Genomic DNA, 24,292 nt, shown 5'->3' on the forward strand with positions numbered 1-24,292 from the left:
ACATTTGCTCAGTTCGTCGAGCTGAATCGATTGGTATATGTCATTCGGCCCTCCGGGCCTCGGAAAAATTTTCGAAAGTTTGAGCGAATTCTATGCCTATTTTTTATATATATAAAAAAAGGTAAAAAGTCATAAGTTTTTGAATGAGCAGTACACACAAAATCAGGGGAATTTTATGTCGTGAATACAACTTACTTTACTATGAAGATCTTTTTCAGAATTTACCTTCTTCGTGTTTTTGATCGTGAGATATGATCATTAATTTGTGGTAAAATTTTCGCTAAAAATTTGAAATTTAAATTTCATAATATGTTTCATATGTATGGAAAGTCAAAATTTTATGCTTTGTATTTTTTCTAGCCGGGGTAATTGACACATTCAGCTCAGACCAGAATCCCATGCTAGAGTACTGTTCTGAAACTCGGTTTCAGAATCCAAGATCAGATTTTTTTTTCATTTTTAGAATCCTGATTTCAAATTTAGTTCCTCGTCCTTAATCCAAGGCCAGAATCTAGTTCCCGAATTCTGATCCTGAAACTGAACTCTCAGCACTCGACTCTAAACCTGAATTTTGAAAACGAAATCAGGATCTTGTTTCTGGACCTGGACTTTGGAACTAAATTTTGGAAATGATTTTTGAAACGGAATTGTGACACTGAAACTAGTTTCAGAATTTTGGTTTAGACTTCTGAAACTGAATTCTGACACTGAAACTAGTTTCAGAATTTTGGTTTAGAATTCTGAAACTGAATTCTGAACCTGAAGTTCTGAAACTTCAGGCCGAACTCCAGGACCAGAATTCAGATCCAAAACTTAGTTGTTTTTCCAGAATTCAGTTCTAAAATGCATTCAAAAATCCACGTTCAGAATTCCGTTCCAGAAAGCGAGTCTAATTTGGGTTCAAATGTCAGTTCCACAATTCTAGAAGTGTAACTGAATTCAGGAACTAGATTCCGAAAATTTTTGAACTAAAATCCGGATCTGAATTCTGGAACTAAATTTCGGAGTTGAATTCTGGATCCTAATTTGAAAACTGAATACTAGACCGGTACTATGTATTCAAAATTCAGAAGCAAACCAAAATATGGGTCCAGAGTTCAGTACTAGGATTTAGGTTTAGGATTCAGTGTCTAACCGGAATCCTGTTCTCGAGTTCTTAAACACATGTTCAAAGTTCGGTTCTAGAATTCAGTTCGAGAATTCGTTACTTGAGTCCAGTTCCAGAATCTAGCAACAAAATTGAGTTTCAGAGCTCAGATTTAGAATTCAGCTGTAGCATATTGATTCGAAATGTGGTCGAGTTCTAGAATTCAGATTTTTTAATATCATAGAAACTGAACCATCAATTTTATTCGTATTCACGTCATTCATTTATGTCTCACGATATTACCCACCTATCTGCTTTGCAACTAGAACATCAAAGCTCTTCAGTAGGTTTGCTCTTTGGGAAGGTCCAAGTGTACAATAACAATCGAGAAAAGGGCGTCTCTTGTTCATGAAAAATAATTGTTACGGTGGTCACTGAATGGCGATTCTGTATTATTAATGGCTGCTGGTAACAGTGGTAATACTATTTGAATTATCTGAAACTTAATACAATTTAAATGGGTTACCCGGAAAAAATCGTAAACAATTAACTTCTTGATAAACTATTAATACAGGGTGATTTTTTAAGAGCTTGAGAACTTTTTTAAACAATAAAACGCATAAAATTTGCAAAATCTCATCGGTTCTTTATTTTAAACGTTAGATTGGTACATGACATTTACTTTTTGAAGATAATTTCATTTAAATGTTGACCGCGGCTGCGTCTTAGGTGGTCCATTCGGAAAGTCCAATTTTGGGCAACTTTTTCGAGCATTTCGGCCGGAATAGCCCGAATTTCTTCGGAAATGTTGTCTTCCAAAGCTGGAATAGTTACTGGCTTATTTCTGTAGACTTTAGACTTGACGTAGCCCCACAAAAAATAGTCTAAAGGCGTCAAATCGCATGATCTTGGTGGCCAACTTACCGGTCCATTTCTTGAGATGAATTGTTCTCCGAAGTTTTCCCTCAAAATGGCCATAGAATCGCGAGCTGTGTGGCATGTAGCGCCATCTTGTTGAAACCACATGTCAACCAAGTTCAGTTCTTCCATTTTTGGCAACAAAAAGTTTGTTAGCATCGAACGATAGCGATCGCCATTCACTGTAACGTTGCGTCCAACAGCATCTTTGAAAAAATACGGTCCAATGATTCCACCAGCGTACAAACCACACCAAACAGTGCATTTTTCGGGATGCATGGGCAGTTCTTGAACGGCTTCTGGTTGCTCTTCACTCCAAATGCGGCAATTTTGCTTATTTACGTAGCCATTCAACCAGAAATGAGCCTCATCGCTGAACAAAATTTGTCGATAAAAAAGCGGATTTTCTGCCAACTTTTCTAGGGCCCATTCACTGATTTGCAAGCGTTGCTCGTTAGTAAGTCTATTCATGATGAAATGTCAGAGCATACTGAGCAAATAATAATGCATGAAAATCATAACCTCAAAAAATCTGAGCAAATACTAATGCATGAAAATCCTAACCTCAAAAAAATCACCTTTTACAACTAATTTTTACCAATTCTATCATTTTTTGGCGCTCCATGAATGTTGGCGCCGGAGGCGGTCGCCTCACTCGCCTCACCCTAACTACGGCACTGATCTTACCTTAGAAGATACAAAAGTTTAAATCCTTTGCCAAATTGAAGCGACTATTTGTCGCATTTCTTACATATTTGCGACCCACTAATTCTAGCAATTGATACTGCATCCAAAGAGTATAACTCAAAAACTTAGATCTTGTCTCAAAAAATTAGATCTCAGAGATGGCTGACCGATTTTCAGGTCTCAGATTAAAATGAAAGTTCTTACCCAAGTAACAATTTTTGTTACGCTAGCTTATTTGTGACTAGTTTGCAAGCAGACATTTGAGTGATTATTACTAACATCTAACCACTTGCGCGAGCCAAAAAGCGCAGTTGCTAAGTTGGCTAAAAATAAGTTGTCGTTACGTGTAATGCCACACTGAAATAACTTATCTTTCCATAACTTAAAAATAACATGTTTTTAAGTAAACTAGTTGAAACTTAGTCACGATATTATAAGCACTGAATGAATCCAGAATATTTATCTATCAGCAAAAAAAGGCAGTAGAGTACTTAAAATCACAAACTTACATACAAGGTACAAATTTCACAACGATTTTAAAAGTGTCGAGCGGAATTCAATTTTAATTACCTGTTTTTTATGCGCCTTCAATTAAAATCAATTTATGAAGGTATGAAAAATAAACATCGAAATAACCGTATGTTCAGAATGCTCAAAATTCATCAGAGTAGAGTGATTTCTCATTATTTTAAACTCATATATCACGAGAATTATAATATTATCCCAATCGATGCTCAATCCCTATAGTGTTTTCTACGTTTTTATAATAGTGTAATGACAAAAAGATGTGATGATTGGAAACCTAAATAACTATTTCGTAACAAGTTATGTTATGAAGAAACATTGCTGTCACCTTGTTTCAACCAGTATAACATAAAAAAAACCCTTCTCCACCTAGTGGTGTGATAATGCCTTTCTCTTTCTTCAAAATAGTGTTATGATTTTTTCAATCTTTTTATAAAATAATTTCTGACTTTGAATTCGAAATTATCTAAAAAACCCTTCTTAGTCCACTTAGTGGAATTTTCATAGATGTTGAAAAATCACCATAGGGGCAAAGCAAAGTCTTGCACGCTCTTTGAACATAACTCTTTGTTTGAGTTGCGATTACTCAAATTCATAAACTGGAACAATATGTCAAAATTTGAGTATGGATTTGAGTAAAATAAACTCGTTGCCATGAGTTCTATCGCATTTATTCATACATTAGAGTAAGCGTTGAATTTTTAAACATTTGAGTGAAAAAAATACTTGCAGTTCAGTGCGTTTTCATTCTCGGAATATTCTTATCGAAATAAAGAATGCAAAAATACGTCGTTTTCAATTGCCGTTTCTAAATCCTGTTTTGAAAACATGAGTCAACGTTAATCGAAGATGTTTGTGGTTTCAATTGTGCTAGTGAAAAGCGCAACATAAGAATATCAAAATAATTCAATTTGGACTCCAAACCGTTCAAAAGAAAACGGTTTTGATCACTATTTTGCGCATTCAAAAGAAGGAAGAATGACTTTGTATATGAAAATTAACGAAGAAAAATTTCTTCATTTTGAGAGCAAGGAACTCAAATTTTGAGTTGAACTTACTCAAATTTTGAACAAAATATTTTTTCCTTATTTTGAGTAAAAATTACTCAAGTTTTGACAATTTCGTCCCTTAACGCAAAAATGAGTAGATAGGTAACTCAAGTTTAGAGTACGTGCAATTTTTATGAATTTGAGTGATGTGTCACTCAATTTTGAGTTATGTTCAATGAGGGTGTGGTATTATATCCCGATCAGATGCACATAACAAAATCATAACACAACATATCAACTGTTGATATAGTTGATATGTATAAAAATTTGTGTTATTTTGAGATATTTAACAAATGAAAACAGTTTAAATTGAAAACTTATGATAACAATATAATTACAAATGATGTTTTATTTTCATTTGCATTTTTCAATATACTCATGATAAAGTTCATTATTTAAAAAAATGAGTTTTTCCGTTGCTTTATATCGAAATATAATGATCAGAATTTCGAAAAAACTAAAGGAAAATAAATAAATTATTCATTTAAAAAAAATCATTCAACAGTTTTGGATTGAAACCATGCTGAAAGTTAGCTGTGATATAGTTTTTCTGTGTTAAATTTGCCCTCTAATTTATTACAACTATTGTTATAAATTTCTGCTTTCGGACCTCTGTAGTTATATCAAATTCAATAATAATTGTGATACAAACGTTTCAAAATCTGTTACGATTTTGTTTCCGCTAGAGTCTTTTTTGTTATGATTTTTGTTATTTTAACAGCTCACCAGCCAAAAATATTTCGAAATTTGTTACAAAATATTACTGAAATCAATTATTCCAGTTGTTATAATTCTGTTATTACCATCTGATCGGTTATTCACCCTCATTCTTGTTTACGGCCGTATGCGATACGTTCGAAGTATATCGAATTCGTATGCCAGTTTACGTTCGAATCGATCACATTTTTAAACATCGTATAGCATGTTTACCCATGGCGTATTTTCCATAAAGTCCCTAATAGATATGGTAAAATTTGATGCGTAAAAACTTGTAACCTCGCATCCCAACTAACCAAAAGTTCGGATAAAAGGGACTGATTTGGCTTAAGCAGCTCTCAAAATTAATCAATAGCATTCTAAGCAGCCCATTTTTAAGTAGTTATCCACACTTGAAAGTTCGCGTGACGCAGCGGAATTAACTTCTAAACTGCTTGTAAAATACATTGTTCAGCTTCTATGCAGCGAAAAAGTTCACGCGGAACTTGTTCTGTACTTTCAAGTTGCTAAAAGTACCACGTGCACTCTTAAGCAGCGAGAAAGTTCACGTGGAACTTGTTCTGTACTTCGAACTGTCAAAAATTGCCACGTGTTTTCTTAAGCAGCTAGAAAGTTCACACGGAACTTGATCTGTACTTTCAAGTTCTCAAAAGTTCCGCGTGTACTTTTAAGCAGCAAGAAAGTTGACTTTTTAAGTAATTGTGGAAATTCTGGTTGCTTGGGATATATTCGAAGGCTCGCTTTATATTATGCTTTATAAATGATTTATTCAAAAAACAAATTTATCCGGAGCCGGAAGTCAGATCGCGATAAAATTCAATAGCAGTCTATGGGACCATACCCAAGTAGTAATTCGCAACTTGCTCTGATACGACTAAGCCCAAAATATCATTGCCGTTTCAACCTTCCGAGTGAACAGACGTGATTTGGATTTACTGCGAAAGCATTGAAAACCAGTTGTGTGTGTGTGATAAAGTGGTCGGACGATATTGTGTGATAGACAATAGTGCTTTTTCCTCTGAGAGGTTTTTTTTCGCATTATATAATAGAACAGTGCCTTATTGTGAGCGGTCGATCGAAACGGTACCGTTAGCCGGTTATTGTTCCGCCGATCAAGGCCAAGTGTGCGGATTATAAACAAGCGGCCATTGTTCCCTGTGTCGATTGTGATCGAACATTGAAGTGAAGTGATACCGTTAGTCCATACAAACTATAAACAGTTTATTTGTGCCTTTTCCTCGGTGAGGTTTTTTGCACCTTCGCACCGAACCGTTAGCTGGTGCTTTGTGCTTTTCCTCGTAGAGGTTTTTTGGCGACCGTTCCTTGCAACTGTACAACAAGCTAAGTATTGCTTTTTTTCTTTATTCTGCCCTTATTACAGTTTATTGTTGCATCCCTCTTATAATTTACCACTTGCCTAAATATAACCTCGTGCTACAGTAAGCACAATGAGTCCTCCCCCTCCAGACGAAGAAATGAAGACAGATCCTAATCCGCCTGTTGTTGACAGTAATAAAACCCCCCGGATTAAGGAATATTCCGATGAACCCTCGCTATCGACCGGTCCATATGTGGTGTACTTCCGGACCAAATCTAAAGATAAAACATTGAATTTATTGACATTAAATAAGAACCTGACGTCACATTACCCGACTATCACACAAATAGTAAAAATGCGCTCCGACAAACTCAGGGTCTCGTTGACCAGCTTAAAGCAGGCTAATGAGATCGTTCGAAATGAGCTCTTTACGCGGGATTATCGCGTATATGTACCAGCCCGCGAAGTCGAAATAGACGGCGTGGTCACAGATGCAGGTTTGACTTGCGCAGATATTCTTGAGCACGGGGTTGGCGGTTTCAAAAACCCCTTACTCAAGAATCTGAAGATACTGGATTGCAAACGCTTGCATTCAGTATCGATCGCCGAGGATGGGTCAAAATCTTATCCTCAATCGAACTCGTATCGTGTGACCTTCGCTGGTTCGGCTTTGCCAAATTATGTCCTTCTGGACAGGGTTCGTCTACCCGTACGTCTCTTCGTGCCGCGGGTTATGAACTGTACTAATTGCCAGCAATTAGGACACACAGCCTCCCATTGTGCGAATCGGCCCCGTTGTTCGAAGTGTGGAGAGCGTCATGCGGATGGCTCTTGCGGAAGAGACATTGAAAAGTGTCTCTACTGCAGTGAGGGTCCGCATGATCTCTCAGCATGTCCCACCTACAAATTGCGTGGAGATAAGCTAAAGCACTCTTTGAGGGAACGCTCCAAGCGCACATTTGCAGAAATGCTAAAGAGTGCTACACCACCAAGCCCATCTGCAAATCCCTATGCTTGCTTGTCAACAGACGAGTGCGATTCAGACGACCCTCTCGAAGGCACATCTTCGGCCATCCCTCGTAGCAACAGGAAAAGGAGAAATATTTCCTCTCATAAGCTACCTAGTAAGGGTTCGAAGGTTGCCCTTGAGGGGCCTCCAAAAGTAACAGCTAATGGTAGTGTTAGTAAAACACCGAAGCAAAGAATAGCTCCTGATCTAGAAAAACTGAGATCTGATAAGGAGTTTCCAACACTTCCTAAGACAAACAAAAACTCAATTGCCCCTAAAGACCAGTCAAAGAATCAACCAAATGCTGGATTTATTAAATTCTCTGATATAGTGGACTGGATTTTTAAAACTTTCAATATCTCTGACCCCTTGAAAGGTATTTTGATGACCTTTGTACCCGTAGCTGAGACGTTTTTGAAACAGTTGACTGTAAAATGGCCCCTTCTTTCAGCGATTGTATCCTTCGATGGCTAATTTATCCAATGAGGTCAAGGATTTGATCACTGTTTTACAATGGAATTGCAGAAGTATCATCCCAAAAATTGATTCCTTCAAACATTTATTATATACCACGAATTGCGATGCATTTGCATTGTGCGAAACTTGGTTAACTTCTGAAATATCTCTCAACTTCCACAATTTTAATATTATTCGTTTGGATCGAGAAACCCCCTATGGAGGAGTACTTTTGGGAATCAAAAAGTGCTATTCCTTTTATCGAATTAACCTCCTCTCGATACCAGGTATTGAAGTTGTCGCATGTCATGTTACAATCAAAGGTAAGGACCTTTGTATTGCTTCCATCTACATTCCCCCTAGAGCCTCGGTTGGGCATCAGCGGCTCAGTGATATCATAGAACTCCTTCCCGCACCAACGTTGGTTTTAGGAGACTTTAACTCACACGGTACGGGATGGGGTTGTCTTCATGACGATAACAGATCAGCTATGATCCATGATATTTGTGACAACTTCAATATGACAATATTGAATACGGGAGAAATGACACGGATTCCTACACCACCAGCAAGACCAAGTGCGCTGGATTTATCCCTTTGCTCGACATCGCTACGGTTGGATTGCAAGTGGAAGGTAATCCCCGATCCCCACGGTAGCGATCATCTACCTATCGTAATTTCAATCGCCAACGGATTAAGACCATCGGAGACAATCAATGTTTCGTATGACCTCACACGAAATATTGATTGGAAATATTACGCAAATTCGATGTCTGAGAAACTGGAAACAACACAAGAACTTCCTCCGGAGGAAGAGTACACGCTTTTGGCTGACTTGATTCTCGACTCCGCGATTCAAGCTCAGACGAAACGTGTACCCGGCGCGAAAACTAACATCCTTCCCCCCAATCCGTGGTGGGACAAAGAGTGCTCATCACTGAACGCGGAAAGATCTTTAGCATTCAAAAAGTTCAGAAAATATGGAACACCTGATAATTATAGAAATTACGCAGCGCTAGATAAGCAAATCAAGAACTTAGTTAAAGCAAAGAAACTAGGTTACTGGCGACGGTTTGTTGACGGATTAACAAAAGAAACATCGATGAGCACTCTTTGGAACACAGCCCGACGAATGCGCAACCAAAACACAACGAACGAAAGCGAGGAATATTCTAACCGCTGGATATTCGATTTCGCTAAAAAAGTATGTCCTGATTCTGTTCCGGAACAGAAGATATCCCGCGCCGCGACTTCGAATACAAACGAAACACCGTTTTCGATGGTAGAGTTCTCACTTGCGCTCTTGTCGTGTAACAATAAGGCCCCGGGGTTAGACAGAATTAAATTCTACTTGTTGAAAAAGCTTCCTGACTCTGCCAAAAGGCGCTTGCTGAATTTGTTTAACAAGTTCCTCGAGGGTAATATTGTTCCACACGACTGGAGACAAGTGAGAGTTATCGCCATTCAAAAACCTGGGAAACCAGCCTCCGATCACAATTCGTATCGGCCGATTGCTATGCTTTCCTGTATCCGGAAGTTGTTCGAAAAAATGATTCTCTTCCGTCTAGACAATTGGGTCGAAACTAATGGCTTTCTTTCAGATACACAATTTGGTTTCCGCAGGGGTAAAGGAACGAACGATTGTCTTGCGTTGCTCTCAACAGAAATTCAAATGGCATTTGCTCGTAAAGAACAAATGGCATCAGTATTTCTAGACATCAAGGGGGCTTTTGATTCAGTTTCTATAAATATCCTATCTAAGAAGCTGCACCAGCATGGTCTTTCGCCGGTTTTGAACACCTTTTTATATAATCTATTGTCCGAGAAACACATGTATTTCGCACATGGTGATTTGTCGACAATACGATTTAGCTACATGGGTCTTCCTCAGGGCTCATGCTTAAGCCCCCTTTTATACAATTTTTACGTAAAAGATATCGATGAATATATCAACACATCTTGCACGCTAAGACAACTTGCCGACGACAGCGTTGTGTCCATTATAGGATCCAAAACTGCCGATCTGCAAGGACCATTACAAGATACACTCCACAACTTGTCCACGTGGGCTCTTCAACTTGGTATCGACTTCTCTACGGAGAAAACTGAGCTGGTTGTATTTTCAAGGAAGCGAGAACCAGCACAACTACAGCTTCAACTAAGGGGTGAAACCATAGCTCAGGTCTTCACATTCAAATATCTCGGGGTCTGGTTCGACTTCAAAGGCACCTGGGGATGTCATATTGGGTATCTGAAACAAAAATGCCAACAGAGAATTAACTTTCTTCGTACAATAACCGGATCATGGTGGGGTGCCCACCCAGGAGACCTGATCAGGTTGTATCAAACAACGATATTGTCCGTAATGGAATATGGATGCTTCTGCTTCCGATCCGCCGCGAACACCCATTTCATTAAACTGGAAAGAATTCAGTATCGTTGTTTGCGTATTGCCTTAGGTTGCATGCAGTCGACTCATACGATGAGTCTCGAAGTGCTTGCGGGCGTCTTACCGTTGAAAAATCGATTCTGGGATCTCTCATATCGATTGCTAATCCGATGCGATATCTTAAATCCGATGGTGATTGAAAACTTCGAAAGGCTTGTCGAGCTCAATTCTCAGACCCGTTTTATGTCCTTGTATTTTGATTACATGGCTCAGAATATTAATCCTTCTTCGTTTGTTTCCAACCGTGCTCATTTGTTGGATACTTCTGATTCTACTGTGTTTTTCGACACATCCATGAGAGAAGAGATTCGTGGAATTCCGGAACACGTGCGCCCTCAAGTGGCCCCAAATATTTTTTATAATAAATTTAGAACAGTCAACTGTGAAAAGATGTTTTACACTGACGGATCAAACATCAACGAGTCCACAGGCTTCGGCATCTTCAATCAGAACATCACCGCTTCGTACAAACTCAGTGATCCGGCTTCAGTTTACGTCGCAGAATTAGCTGCTATTCAGTACACCCTCGAGATCATTGAAACATTGCCCAAAGACCATTACTTCATTGTCACGGACAGTCTAAGCTCAATAGAAGCTCTCCGGGCAATGAAGCCAGGAAAGTATCCCCCATATTTTCTGGGGAAAATACGGGAACACTTGCGAACTTTATCTGAACGGTCTTATTCAATATCGTTAGTCTGGGTCCCTTCACATTGTTCCATTCCGGGAAATGAAAAGGCAGACTCATTGGCTAAAGTGGGCGCATTAGAAGGTGATATTTATGAAAGACCAATCTGCTTCAATGAATTTTTCAGTATTTCTCGTCGAAGAGCACTTGAAAGTTGGCAAACTTCATGGAGTAATGACGAACTGGGACGATGGCTACATTCCATTATCCCTAGGGTATCGACGAAACCTTGGTTCAGGAGGATGAACGTGAGTCGCGATTTCATTCGTGTTATGTCTCGGCTCATGTCTAATCACTACACATTCAACGCACATCTTCGGCGTATTGGGGTCATGGAGAGCGGTCTCTGCACCTGTGGCAACGGTTATCAGGACATCGAGCATGTCGTATGGTCATGTGTGGGGTATTGTGACGCCAGGTCTGTTTTAAAGGACTCCCTCAGGGCCCGAGGTAGACCACCTGATGTTCCGGTTCGAGATGTGTTGGCGAGTCGGGATATTTCATATATGTTGCTCATATATAAATTCCTTAAACACATTAATATACAAGTGTAATCTGCGTTAGTTACCCCTGTTCCTCGACTGATGCTAAGAAGAAACTCCACCCACAGGTTCGACACTAACATCCGCCCGAATCTCCCCATCCCTCGTCTGTCCACCATCTTCATTGGAACTAACAAGATCTTCCTGCTGTCACTAAATTTTCTGCTTCCCCCTCCCACGTTTTTTCACCATCTCGATGTCAACTAATTAGATCTTTGTCGTTCTTAGTCATTTTGTTCCCATATCCCCTTTTTACTCTGTTCTCCGTAATATTTACTTCTCTGTATATATTTCTTTTTTTTTCATTTTCCTCCGTAACATCATCATCATTGCCCACGGACGGCCGCTGTAGTCTATGAGATGAATATGGGCCACCCGCCTGGTATTCGTAGCCTGGGGGTGTTCCCCGCGAACCCACACGGACAGAAAAAAGCGGCTAATACCAAGATACTTACCAACGTGTTACATTCAGTACGCCGGCCGGTGCCGATTGCCAGCTGAAGGCGGGATCTGCCAAAGTCATTACATTATCTTAATATACTATCCTAGTTTTAAGTTATTTGTTAATTAAAATTAGAAAAAGCCCTTGGCATCTTAGAGCTTAAGCAGTGTGCCTTAATAAATTATATAATTGAAAAAAAAAAAAAAAAGCCCAAAATATGTTGCACTAAGAGCACAAATATGTTTTACCTTTCTCTATAGAAAGGTATTAGAATTGCTGGAAAAACCGACTTTCGAACGGTGCCTCGGAGACCTATAGTGTTATATACCATTCAACTCAGTTCGACAAGATCGGAAAATGTGTGTGTGTGTGTGTGTACTTTTGGAAGATATTTTAACGCGCTCAATTTTCTCAGAAATGGCTGAACCGATTTTAACAAACTTTTGCTCATTTGGCTACTGTCGGGCCATTGATCAAGTTCAAAGATCAAATGGCTGTGACTTTTGGTTCCGGAAATATAATGGTATAAATGACGTAACCGACAAAACACGTTGTTTTTTACCGCTCTAATGTATATAAGGGTGCCAATATTTTAGGATCACCACTAATTTCGTTAAGCGCTATTGCTCAAAAGTTTAAGAACCTCGGAAAAAGTTCCCATGCAAACTTTGAGCTAAATTGGACATAGGTAAGGGGTGCTACCCGGCGGTTAAGGTTTGAAAATGTTCGATCTTGAAAAATTACCATAGGGCGGAGTACATTTCAGAAATTCAATTATTTTTTTGATATCAAACGTCTTAGAATTGCATGAAACGTCGCGGTTTAGTGTCATCTCGAAAAAAATTTTATTTAAAAAAATCGACTTTAGAAAAAATTTGAGTTCCAGAAAGTCGATTTTTTGGATTTTTACCTTTTTTTATATATATAAAAAATAGGTATAGAATTCGCTCAAACTTTCGAAAATTTTTCCGAGGCCCGGAGGGCCGAATGACATATACCAATCGATTCAGCTCGACGAACTGAGCAAATGTCTGTGTGTGTGTGTGTGTATGTGTATGTGTGTGTGTCCGTACGTGTGTTGTCAACTAAGAGGTCGAGATCTCAGAGATGGCTGGACCGATTTTGATCAAACTAGTCGCAAATGAAAGGTCTCCCCGTCACCCAAAACGCTATTGAATGGTTTTGAGATCGGATGTTTACTTTTTGAGTTATACAAAGTTTTATGTCAAAATTTTCAGTTTTTTGACAGTATCTGTCACAATTGACCTTGAAAACAGAAAATATTTGCAGACTTAGATTCCGCACGGTAATAGCTATCCATCAAGCCATAGATTGTTAAAATCCGTCCATTTTTAACGGAGATATCGAAATTTTTGTGTAAACGACTTTTCCCCCTATTCCGGCAGTAGGAGTTTTGAGCGCTGTATGACAAAGAAATGCTTGGGAGCAACGGAAAACACGATTTTTTATACTGTTACATACAATTGTATCTAAGTACCAAAAAGACTGTGTACAGCATCCTTTTTCATGACATTTAGCTTCGGACCGATTTTAGCACGGCTCGTTTTTGGCAACATAATCGTTCGAATATGGCATATGTAAACCAGATGATGGCAGCATTTTCGAGTTGAAAGTAATTCCATAATTATATTGATTTAAACTACATACAGCAATAAATGCTGGAAGAACATAACATCCATATACCATTCGAATCAGTTCGTCGAGACCAGCAAATGCGTGTGCCCAAATAATTCCACTCAATTTTCTCGGAAAATTTCTTTTCTACAAATTCAGATTCATACGAAAATTCGTATGCTCCCAAACAAAGTTCCTGAATTATGTTTGGTTCTGATCTCTGGTTCCGGAACTACAGGATGATATGTGAAACGAAATCAAAATTGTGTAACTCATTCTTCTCGTAGATGTCTGAACCGATCTAAGATTCAAATGAAATCTAAGAATCATCTAAGATTCAAATGAAATCTAAGAATCATCTAAGATTCAAATGAAAAGTTTCAAGATTCTATAAAATATCTTGCTCTTCAGTCAGATCCAACTTCCGGTTTCGGAGATACAGGGTGATTGGTATAAAAATGTCTATTCCACATATATTAATCAGGTTTATCGGGTTAGCAGATTTGGATAGTCGATAAAAAAAATTAACTTTTTTCAGTTTTAGTGGTATTCAGTTGTCGATTCCGAAGGAACCTAAAAATTTAATTCGTGCTATGATTTCTCAGAGATGTCTTCACTGATTTTCAAATATTTTGAAACAAATGTAAACTATACAGCTACTCAAGTAAATTTATCTGACTTCGGCCATACCGATTTTAGAATTCCGGTTCCAGAATAAAATCGTTTCTCAAAGCTAAATCGTTTTCTCAAAAAAAGCCTGATCAAATCTCAGAAACAAAAATTCAAATTAAAATAAACTTATATACAAAATTAATTAATTTTATACATACACACAAAAATTAATTAATTTTATCCAATTATGACTTCCGGTTCTCGAATTACATGATGATGAACTTTTCAAATTCAAACCGATATAGAAGATGACAATCCCGAAAAGCTTCAAAGTTGGACTCAAAACTGTTGTTATTTATTCGTCATATAGCCATACGAATCGGTTTGGGTTATGCTGGTTCCTGAATACCGGCTCTGGAAGTACCTTAAATTACCGTAAACTCTAAAGTGGAACTTACATATCATGGCATCTTTAATCGATTATCACACTTCTAGATTTAAATTCGATCCGATTTGCAGTTTCGACATTACAGAGTAATGAGTGATTAAAATCTCAAATTGTCACTTAAAACGACGGTCATTAAAATAATGTTATGAAAACTTAAACACCGAAGAATATTCATACAAAAAACACATGCGGATTGATAAAAAAAGGTATCATCTCACTGCTAGGTGGATTAAACACGTTTTTTTTTCAAGATGATACTAAATCTCGACGTTTCATGCATTCCTAAGACTTTTGGTATCAAAATTATTTTTTTGGATTTCGGAAATCTCATGTACCCCCCTACGGCGCCCGGGTTGGCGGTTCAATGCATAGGGCGCTGGTCTTACGAACCAGTAGTCGTATGTCCGAGCCCTGACCTGGAAGGATTCGTAGTGTCAGTAGAATCGTAGCACTAGCCATGCAATGGTTCTGTACACTCTGAATCGGCTGCGAAGTCTGTTGAAACAGAAGGTCGAATTCCACTACAGGAATCCCAATCTGATGGTAATAACAGAATTATGACAGCTGGAGTAATTTATTTCAGAAATATTTTGTAACAAATTTCGAAATATTTTTAGCTGGTAAGCTGTTAAAATAACAAAAATTATAACAAAAAAGACTCTAGCGGGAACAAAATCGTAACAGATTTTGGAACGTTTATATTATTATTGAATTTGATATAACTACAGAGGTCCGAAAGCAGAAGTTTTTTAACAATAATTGAAATAAATTAGAGGGCAAATTTAACACAGAAAAACTATATCACAGCTAACTTTCAGCATCGTTTCAATCCAAAACTGTTGAATGATTTTTTTTGAATGAACAATTTATTTATTTATTTTTTTAGTTTTTTGAAATTCTGATAGTTATATTTCGATATAAAGCAACGGTAACACTCATTTTTTCAAATAATGAACTTTATCATGAGTCTTGCAAATGAAAATAAATGTGCATCTGATCGGTTACATACAAATTTCTTCATTAACGGACGTATGCAATTTTATATGACATAATAGAATTGTAAATTTCACTTGGAATAACTGCTTTTATATGTTTGTATTCAACTTTTTTTTACAGTGTATATTTTCTTAAGAGTGCCCAATCGATATCCTACAACTTCTTTCCGGACATCATTTTGAGCAATTCACAGTATCCGAGTTACTACGATTTGAAGCAAGTGCATGCAAATATACATACGCCATTTTTAAAACTCAGTCTTGAAGTCTTGAGTAGAATTGGTTTCCCAATCCGTGCAAAATAAATGTTTTGTCGTACTGGAAACAAGTGCAAAGTTTCATTCGTATTGGTAGATGTATATTTTGACGACTTGCTAATCATTTCTGAAATTGCTCAGTATGCCGATTGATTAAACTGTTTAATTGAAAATATCGATCAATAGCTCGAACAACCCCATGGGGCTTATCCTTTTAGTTTTTTAGAATCTTTTAGTTATTTAATATAACTTACATAAATTTAATGCTCTCTTATTACCGTTCTCACTTCCGCTATCACTTCACTTGATTTTATCTATTATCAGTATCACGCACAGTGTAGTGATCACTATAGTGAAAAAAATATATTTACCAACAAAATGTTGGTGACGTGATGGTCATAGTAACGGCAAGCTTATTCAAGTAACTACTTTTTTCTCTGAAGGGATTTTTGTAATAAGGACCTACATTCACCACTTGATTTCTACTGTGAAGTGATACTGATAATAAGGGTCACAATCACTTCACTTGGTTTTCACCGTGTAGTGATACCAGTAACAGGGGCCAATGTTAACAAATTCGAGCAGTTGAATGTGTTTTTGCGGATTTACTTTTCTCTATAGAAAGGATATGAATTTTATATTTTATAATTTTTAATTTGGCTCAAATATTTAATTTGCATGCTTCAAGACCAAAAAGAGCATTTTGCATCACAATTTTGACACTAGCCTTACTATTGAGCCCAAGCAAAAATTCCATGGATACTTTCAAAAACATCTATATATCTCAAACAATGTTGGTCCAATGGATATGGTGTCTTTATCAATATTTTACATAATTATTGGGTCTATTGCGTTTTTATCAAGATCGCAAAACAAACGAATGACACTTCCGGTACCGAAGATATAACGATATAATTAACGTAACTGAAAAACCGGAGCTTGTTGGAAAGCTACTGTTGGGTCTAAACATACTATTTATCTCTGGAAACTGTAAAACAATCAAAATTCCGGTAAAGGAGCATAACGAGCAAGGTGGATTGATCAAGTGGAACGGGATTTACATAGTCCGGACCTTGAGTGGCTGGTGAAAGGCGTCCTGTTGTTTACACTCTTCTCTAACCACTTGTGCAATTGTTTATTCGTTTTCATTAGTTTGTTTCGAAATGCGTGGACTTTCAGCAGAACAACGTAAAAAAATTGTGTACAAATGGTGCACAGAACGCGGACTGTCACTGAGAAAGATAGCAAAAATGGAAGGAATAAGTGAAAAAGCCGTGCGAAATGCAATCAGGAAGTTCGGTGAGGATAATACCTTTGAGGATAAACCGAAAACGGGTCGAAAAAAAGGTCCTGCTAACCCTCAGTTGGATAAACGTATACTGAAGGCGTTCCAGCAAAAGAAGGAGGTTTCAGTTCGGAATGTGGCAAAAAAAGTGGGCAGTCGAAGTCAAATGTTCTTCGTGCTATAGAACGTTTGAATATCCGAACCTATAAGAAGCAGAAACAACCAAAACGTAGTCCGAAACAAGAAGCATCGATCAGGCCGAGGGTTCGAAAGCTGTACAATACGATTCCTGCTGGAAATTTGAACTGCATAATCATGGACGACGAAACCTACGTGAAACTCGATTACAAATCCTCGCCGGGACCACAATATTATACGGTGTGAGAAGGGCAAGTGTTAAACCAGTCCGAGACATCGATTGAAGTCGAAAAATTTGGTAAGAAAGCTATGGTCTGGCAAGCAGTTTGTAGCTGCGGTAAGATTTCGTAACCCTTCATCGTCACTGCTTCAATGAACAGCGAAATATACATAAAGGAATGTTTACAAAAACGACTTCTACCCATGATTCGAAGCCACAAGGATCCTGTTGTCTTCTGGCCAGATCTTGCTTCTTGTCACTACTCGAAATCAACGGTAGAATGGTATACTACCAAAAATGTCACTTTCGTCCCAAAAGACATGAATCCACCAAATTGCCGACAACTTCGACCAATTGAGGAATTTTGGGCATTAACGAAGGCACATCTTAGGAAACATGTCTCGGCAACCGAAACCATTCAACAGTTCAAAAAAGATTGGAAAAAAGTGTCAAAACTTGTCGCCAAGAAGTCTGCACGAAATTTAATGAGGAACGTTCGCAAGAAGGTGCGCCAGCTAGTCTACAATGGCTAAGTAGCAAATGTTGAGAATAATATTCTGTTGTTGTAGTCTAATATTATCAGTATATCGAATAAAATTTGAATATCTAACACTTGTGAATTATTTACAGCGAAATCAAAGTGCGTCCATACTTTTGCGGACAGTCTTTATATGGAGACTAGATACAGCAAAGTACACCATAGGACAAGGTTGATAGGTATAGTAAGTTGTGAGAATCGATTAGGCCCCTCTGAAAAAAACAGAAGTGAGTTTCATTTTGGAGTTTTTGACCGCTATTTCCACTACTTCCCGAACCGAAGACTGGTATAGCTTCAGTCGTTTTGTTATCAATTAACATAACCTTAAAATTGGAGCAGTTTTGAGCACAATTTAGAAGATTTTAGACTTTTGCCTTCCATTAGAAAATAAACAGAGCCAGTGAACCAATAGTCATCTCATTAGTAACCACACCATGTTATTGCCAATCACTGGACCTATTTCAAATTGTGATAAAATCGGATACAAAATGTTAGCTTTGGCTCTAAGAAAACGCAGAAAAAATTCGAGAATAGGGCAATACTGCTGCTATAGCAACGCAAAAACTCGAAGCGAAAGCATCTATTTTCATCTTACCCTTAAGGTCAATATATGGAACATAAACAGAAGATCTCATTCTAACTAATGGAGTTGGTATGTGAGATGACCACTTGAGCTGAGATGAATAGGGGTACCGTTACCCTACGTAAAAATCGATCAAACGTCTTTGCGAAAATGAGACGAGTCCCATTTTGAAGTTTTTGACTACTATATCCGGGGTCCGGTGAGTTTTTGGTTGGTCATCAGTTAACAAAACCTGTGACTAAAAAAACTTAATAACAATTTTTGTAAAAAAAAACATAACTTATATAGATCGGAACGGATCTATGTAGAAAAAAAAATTTTTTTTTTTGAACAATTGTTCGTGTGAAATTAGGTTTGTTGAAATCGGTTCAAATTTCTCGAAGAAAAGTGCATATTTTGTCAAACATATACGGCACCTACTGGCCTCGGGTCAAAAACTCAAAAGTCGGTTTGCATTGTGTCTGCATATCTTTTCAGGATAAGACAAGTGAAAAGAGTACCCAGATTTGGAACATACAAAATCTGTTAACTGAAAATAAGGTTAAAGAAACTCTTGCAATTGTGACCTTATGCGACATGGAAGCCACATTCCACACGACCTCTAGGCTGGTTCTGTTCGGCGGAAAATGAGAGGCACTATCAATCTCCCAGTTCTAATGGCGTTTTCGTTTTTAAATTGCACTACACAGATGTAGCGAAAGCTGCACTGAAACCCTTCGTTTTTGCCAATTGCACTACACCAGTGCTACACTTTTTCTGCACCGATACCACTGGTGTAGCACTCATCAAAAGTTTGGTGTAGCTCTGTGCAATGGAATCATGTATTGTAGTCAATGGTTACTGTTTATGTTTTCGTCATTTTTGTTCGTTTATTCATGCCTCAGTGTAGCACTGCACCGGTGCAGTGCAAATTAAAAACGAAAACGCATTAAGTAAAAGAGCACGCTAGAAGATTTCTGTACAAGCGTTTACTGTTCAGTGTATCCTTCGCACTGCATCCTTTGACTTCCATTCATCCAGCATCAATGATCAACAATTCATTCCCTACCTTTCATTCATTATGTTGTGCGTAGATTCATGGGTGACATTTGCGTTTTCTGCAAAAGAAAACGGGTTCAGTTGTAAATAGTGCATAAAATGAAAATAACGGGAAATTTTCCTTGAAGACTGCAATTGCACTTCCGATTGTGGCAAAGAGATTTCTGCATTATCTAGTTAAAAAAGTATTGAAGTTTGTGTTTCATAATGGAAAGTTTAGTTTGTCGATTATGTTTATACAATAATGAGAATATTTTGTCGATATTTGATGATCGTCAGCGAGAATCTAAGCTGCAAGAGAAGCTCCAACAATATTTAAATCTTGAGGTTGTTCCAAAAATTCTTAACTTTTTATGTATTAAAGTTGAAGTGATTTTAATTTCTAGGTGAAAGAAGATGATACTCTTCCAAAGCTGATATGCTTAAAATGCTTCCAAACCGTAGAAAATTTTCATGTGTTCTACCAAGAGGTTGCCCAGAATCAAACCGTTTTTGCATATAGCAGTCAACCGGGGATGATTGTCATTAGCGACCAAAGTTCACACACTACCTACATCCTGCGTGAGGAGGAGGTGATTGGTCAATCCTGTATTGAGCTGGACGACGGGAGTTCAGCGGCAGTAAAGATTTCAAGTCTCAGTCCCCAGAGTAGCATACAATTTCAAAAACCTTCGATTTCCCAACAATGCCAAAATGCTATAACATCAAAGCTAACTTTACTGCAACTACCTAGTCCGGTAACGGCCACCGTGTTGAGTACTATCGATGCTGATGGGACTACTGTTGTTTTACCGGTAAACAGTCATGCTGGTAACGTTTCACCCGAGATTATCTCTTCGGATTTGCCCACCTACGACGAATCCCAGAAAGCTAAGGTGATCGTCACCAGCTTCGATACGTACGAGGAAGGAAGTAGTTCTAATGGTACGTATTTTTTTTTTTTGACTATTTGCAATCATTTTTTATTTTGTGCACTTACAAAGCAGTTGTATGTTCGAATTCCGACCTGGAAGGATTCATACTGTCAATAGGATCGCAGTACCTAGCCATACAACTATTTTATGTACGCTAAGCGTCGGCTGCGAAGTCTGTTGAAACAGAGAGGTTTAAATCCACAAAAGGAATGTACTGTCAGTAGTTTGCTTTATGACAATAGATATTATAATTCAGTTTTCTATGAATTGGGAAAATTATTTCGTTCGTAGATTAATAATGTGGTACTTGAAACTAAATTAACTCTGCTTTTTACGGCTTTTTTTTTGTTGAAAAAAATAATTTGACTTTAAGTGTATCTACAATTTGGAATCTTGTTATTATTGTAATCTCGAAGTTTCAGATAATTACACTCAAAACCAGGAAGCAGGACAACTCGGTAACGATGGCCCAGATTATGATGATGATGTTGATGATGATGACGAGGAAGATGCTGTTCAAACGCCAGAAGATTCCAATATTCAATCGAAACATGGGACTCCGGAAAAGAAGTCAAACGTGTCGATCGATTACAGTGCTTTTCCGAATAAGTTAATCGAGGAATGTCGGTTGATTGTAAAGGGCAAGGAGCTCTCCAGCTTGATGGCGAAATTCTATGATGTCTGTTGTGAGCTTTGTCAAGATGCTTCCAGTGAACGGCTCAAGTTCTCGGACATGGACGAGTATGTGTCGCATTGCAAAGATACTCACGGTCTAAAAGCTCAAGTGATATGCTGTACGCAGAAAATTACTAAGCCCCGCATAATGGCAATGCACATGGCACGACATTTGCAACCGGAAGCGTTTAAGTAAGTATACATTCTTTTTTCGATAATGCCAAACAATCAATGATTTTTCACTTATTAGGTGTCAAGAGTGCGGCAAGTTGATGACGACTCCTAAAATTTTGCAGTATCATATACAAAACCATCGGCCCGAGGAGGAACGCCCATTGAAGTGCAATATTTGCCCTCGTCGTTTTTCGTATGCCAGTGCGCTGATGACACATTGTCAGTCGCACCTTCCCGAGGAGGATCGAACGCAACACGTTTGCGATGAGTGTGGCAAAGGCTTCAGTATTGCCAAGAGACTTACGGAGCACTTCCATACAGTGCACTGTAGAACTGAGCCACTTCAATCATACGTTTGTCACGTTTGCGCTAAACAATTTACATCCAAGAGCAATTTGACTTATCATCTAACAACGCATCAACCGAAAATTCATCAGGTGCAGTGCGAACAGTGTAAGAAGTGGCTCAAGAATAAATTGTGTCTGCGGAAGCATATGGTTCAGCATTCAATGGTACGTCACAAATGCAATCTTTGCGATTATTCTGCCGCCAACATGCAGTGTCTGAGAAACCATATGCGAGTGCAGCATACTGATCTTAAGCCGTTTGCCTGTGATGTGTGCGGTAAGACGTTCAAGTTGAAAAACACCTTGTTGAATCACCATGTGCAGCACACGGGGGTAAAGAAGTTTTGCTGTGAATTTTGCTCGCGAACTTTCGCTTCCAGTGGAAATTACTATGCGCATCGAAAGCGGATGCATCCCCAAGAATTGCATGTACAGAAAATGCGAAAACAAGCGGAAGAGGAGTATGTTTCACAAAAATTTCCTGTGTGGAAATCCAGCAAATGTTTTGTTTCTCTATTTTTAGTGAGTTTCGTTCAAAAACACTCTTCACTGAGGCTACATGAGCTACCGTTCTTTCGAGGACAAAACGTGCAATTTCTTTATATAGATCGTTAATAACAAGGTACGTCTTCATCGTGATAAATATATTTAATTCATCGAGAACGGAGATTTAGATTTCACGAATACACCGTTGATAATACGCTTCTCTACGTAAGAATGCAGACAAACGGAGCAGCAAATTCCACTAAATTGTATTACGGCACGAACAGAATCAACGGTTTATTCAGCCTTTACTTCCTTGAATTTACCGCCGTAGAATGGGATGTATGCCACGATCACTTTCCAATCGGTGAGGTAGAGTCCGAAGAGAGAAGCAGTAGCACCGAATCCCATCGCTGACGAGAGCCTGAAATATATAGCAACAGTATTGATAAGTGCATCTAATCGTATATGTTCATTATTTGTGTTATTATCATCATCATCATTATTTATTTATTACATTCATTTATCAAATTAGTTTTGTTTTTTTAGATGACCTCATTTTTCACCTATAGAATATGTGAAAAGTCTATACGTTAGTCTTACGTTTGTGCATCCGATTTCAATTTGAAATATTTTCAATACGTTTTATACATACTTCATATAATAAATTTAGTCAATCTAACGAAGTCAGCGACTTGTGAGAATTCCTTTGTTTCAGATCTACTTAAGACTAAAAAATGTACGAAATACACATCTTTTTAAATATTCCTGTGTGAAAAAAATAGATTAAAACCTACGCATACAGTGAACTTGCGTTCGTGAATTGATTTCTAGACTTTGTTTCTAAATTCGCAAGTTTACTGATCTGCCTTAAACAAGAGCAGAGCTTGTCTTGCTCGTCGAAAAGGACAGATAATTATGTTATTCTTTACTAGATTCTTACAAGTTGATGATTAGATTCGACAAATGACCTGCCGTTTTTTCTCAAAAGCAAGATTGAAACTCAATTCATTATGTAACAGAAAGACATACGAAGAGAACCATTTTAAGTACGAATATACAAACCATATTTAAATAAACACAGTACTCACCACAGGGAAGCCTGTTCAGCTTGCTTCCTGCCCAATGGAATCCTCATGATTACAACAAATTGCAGAATAAGGAGAACTTGGCGAATCTAAGGCGAAGCAACTTCAGTATCTTCTGAAACTCGGTGAACGTTTGACAGCTAAACAAGGTGTTATGGTGAAACGCAGAGATGCCAGATATTTTCATAGAAAATCTTTGTTGCCCTGTATAAAAAAATCTTTATTTAGATTCACTAAATAAATTTAATTCTTGCAATGAAATAATGTTAGAAGATATCCCAAAAGATTATGGTTATAAAATGACAGTTTCATTCAATATACATTCTTCATATCTTAGTAGTTCACTAGAATATACAACGACGGAATTTTATATAAACTTTATTTAATGAAATTTGATTTTCTATTCCACATATCTACATTGATAAAAGTACACACGACAGAGTCATGCAAAGTAAATTTTCAATTTAATGTCCTTTTTCATATAAACATATTCCAAGCTACTTCAACACGAAGTTCATGTGTACTCTCAGTGAAGATATGTTTTTCTATTGATGTTGATGTTGTTGATAGATGGCATGTTTTGCAATTGATTGTTTTTGAAACATGTCCTACAGGTGTTTAACACATCTTCCTCAAGTAGAAACCTGTATGCGACGTATTTATACGAAAAACACTTGATTTGAAAAATCACGATTCAATTGTTTCATTTCTTAGGGGGTTTTCTACAATGCAAGCGTATGTATAGATAATTAGGAATATTTTTGAAAATTGCATAACATGATATAACACATTTTCTTTACAAAAAAAATTGTTGCAGGATCTCTATCTGGAGCACCGAATCGTTGAATTCAATAAAAATGTAAATAATGGAAAAATTTGAATTGGAAAACGAATATAAATTGAAATAAAAGTAGTAGTAAGAATTACATAGCAAATCAGTTTTAATCTTAATAACCAACAAAAATGTATTATTTA

The 24,292-nt window shown here is 37.6% G+C and overlaps 1 protein-coding gene and 1 long non-coding RNA gene across 3 annotated transcripts; one reads left to right on the forward strand and one right to left on the reverse strand.

Moving 5' to 3' along the window:
* Positions 1–19,575: 19,575 nt before the first annotated feature.
* Positions 19,576–22,751, forward strand: LOC131436489 (GDNF-inducible zinc finger protein 1-like). 2 transcript variants are annotated; one of them, XM_058605216.1, is made up of 5 exons: positions 19,576–19,963; positions 20,023–20,560; positions 20,973–21,417; positions 21,476–22,207; positions 22,270–22,751. In XM_058605216.1, exons 1-5 carry the CDS (start codon positions 19,844–19,846, stop codon positions 22,307–22,309), a joined length of 1,875 nt encoding a protein of 624 aa, XP_058461199.1. In that variant the 5' UTR covers positions 19,576–19,843; the 3' UTR covers positions 22,310–22,751. The 2 variants fall into 2 exon arrangements, with proteins under 2 accessions (XP_058461199.1, XP_058461198.1); XM_058605215.1 differs by having other exon boundaries at positions 19,578–19,963; positions 20,967–21,417.
* LOC131436490 (uncharacterized) lies at positions 22,602–23,818 on the reverse strand. Its single transcript, XR_009230631.1, has 2 exons — positions 23,321–23,818; positions 22,602–22,653 (listed from the first exon to the last, which is right to left on the reverse strand). It is a non-coding gene; the product is annotated as an uncharacterized LOC131436490 (long non-coding RNA).
* Positions 23,819–24,292: the final 474 nt, after the last annotated feature.

Source organism: Malaya genurostris, chromosome 3 (genome assembly GCF_030247185.1).
Source record: "Malaya genurostris strain Urasoe2022 chromosome 3, Malgen_1.1, whole genome shotgun sequence".
NCBI lineage: Eukaryota > Metazoa > Arthropoda > Insecta > Diptera > Culicidae > Malaya > Malaya genurostris.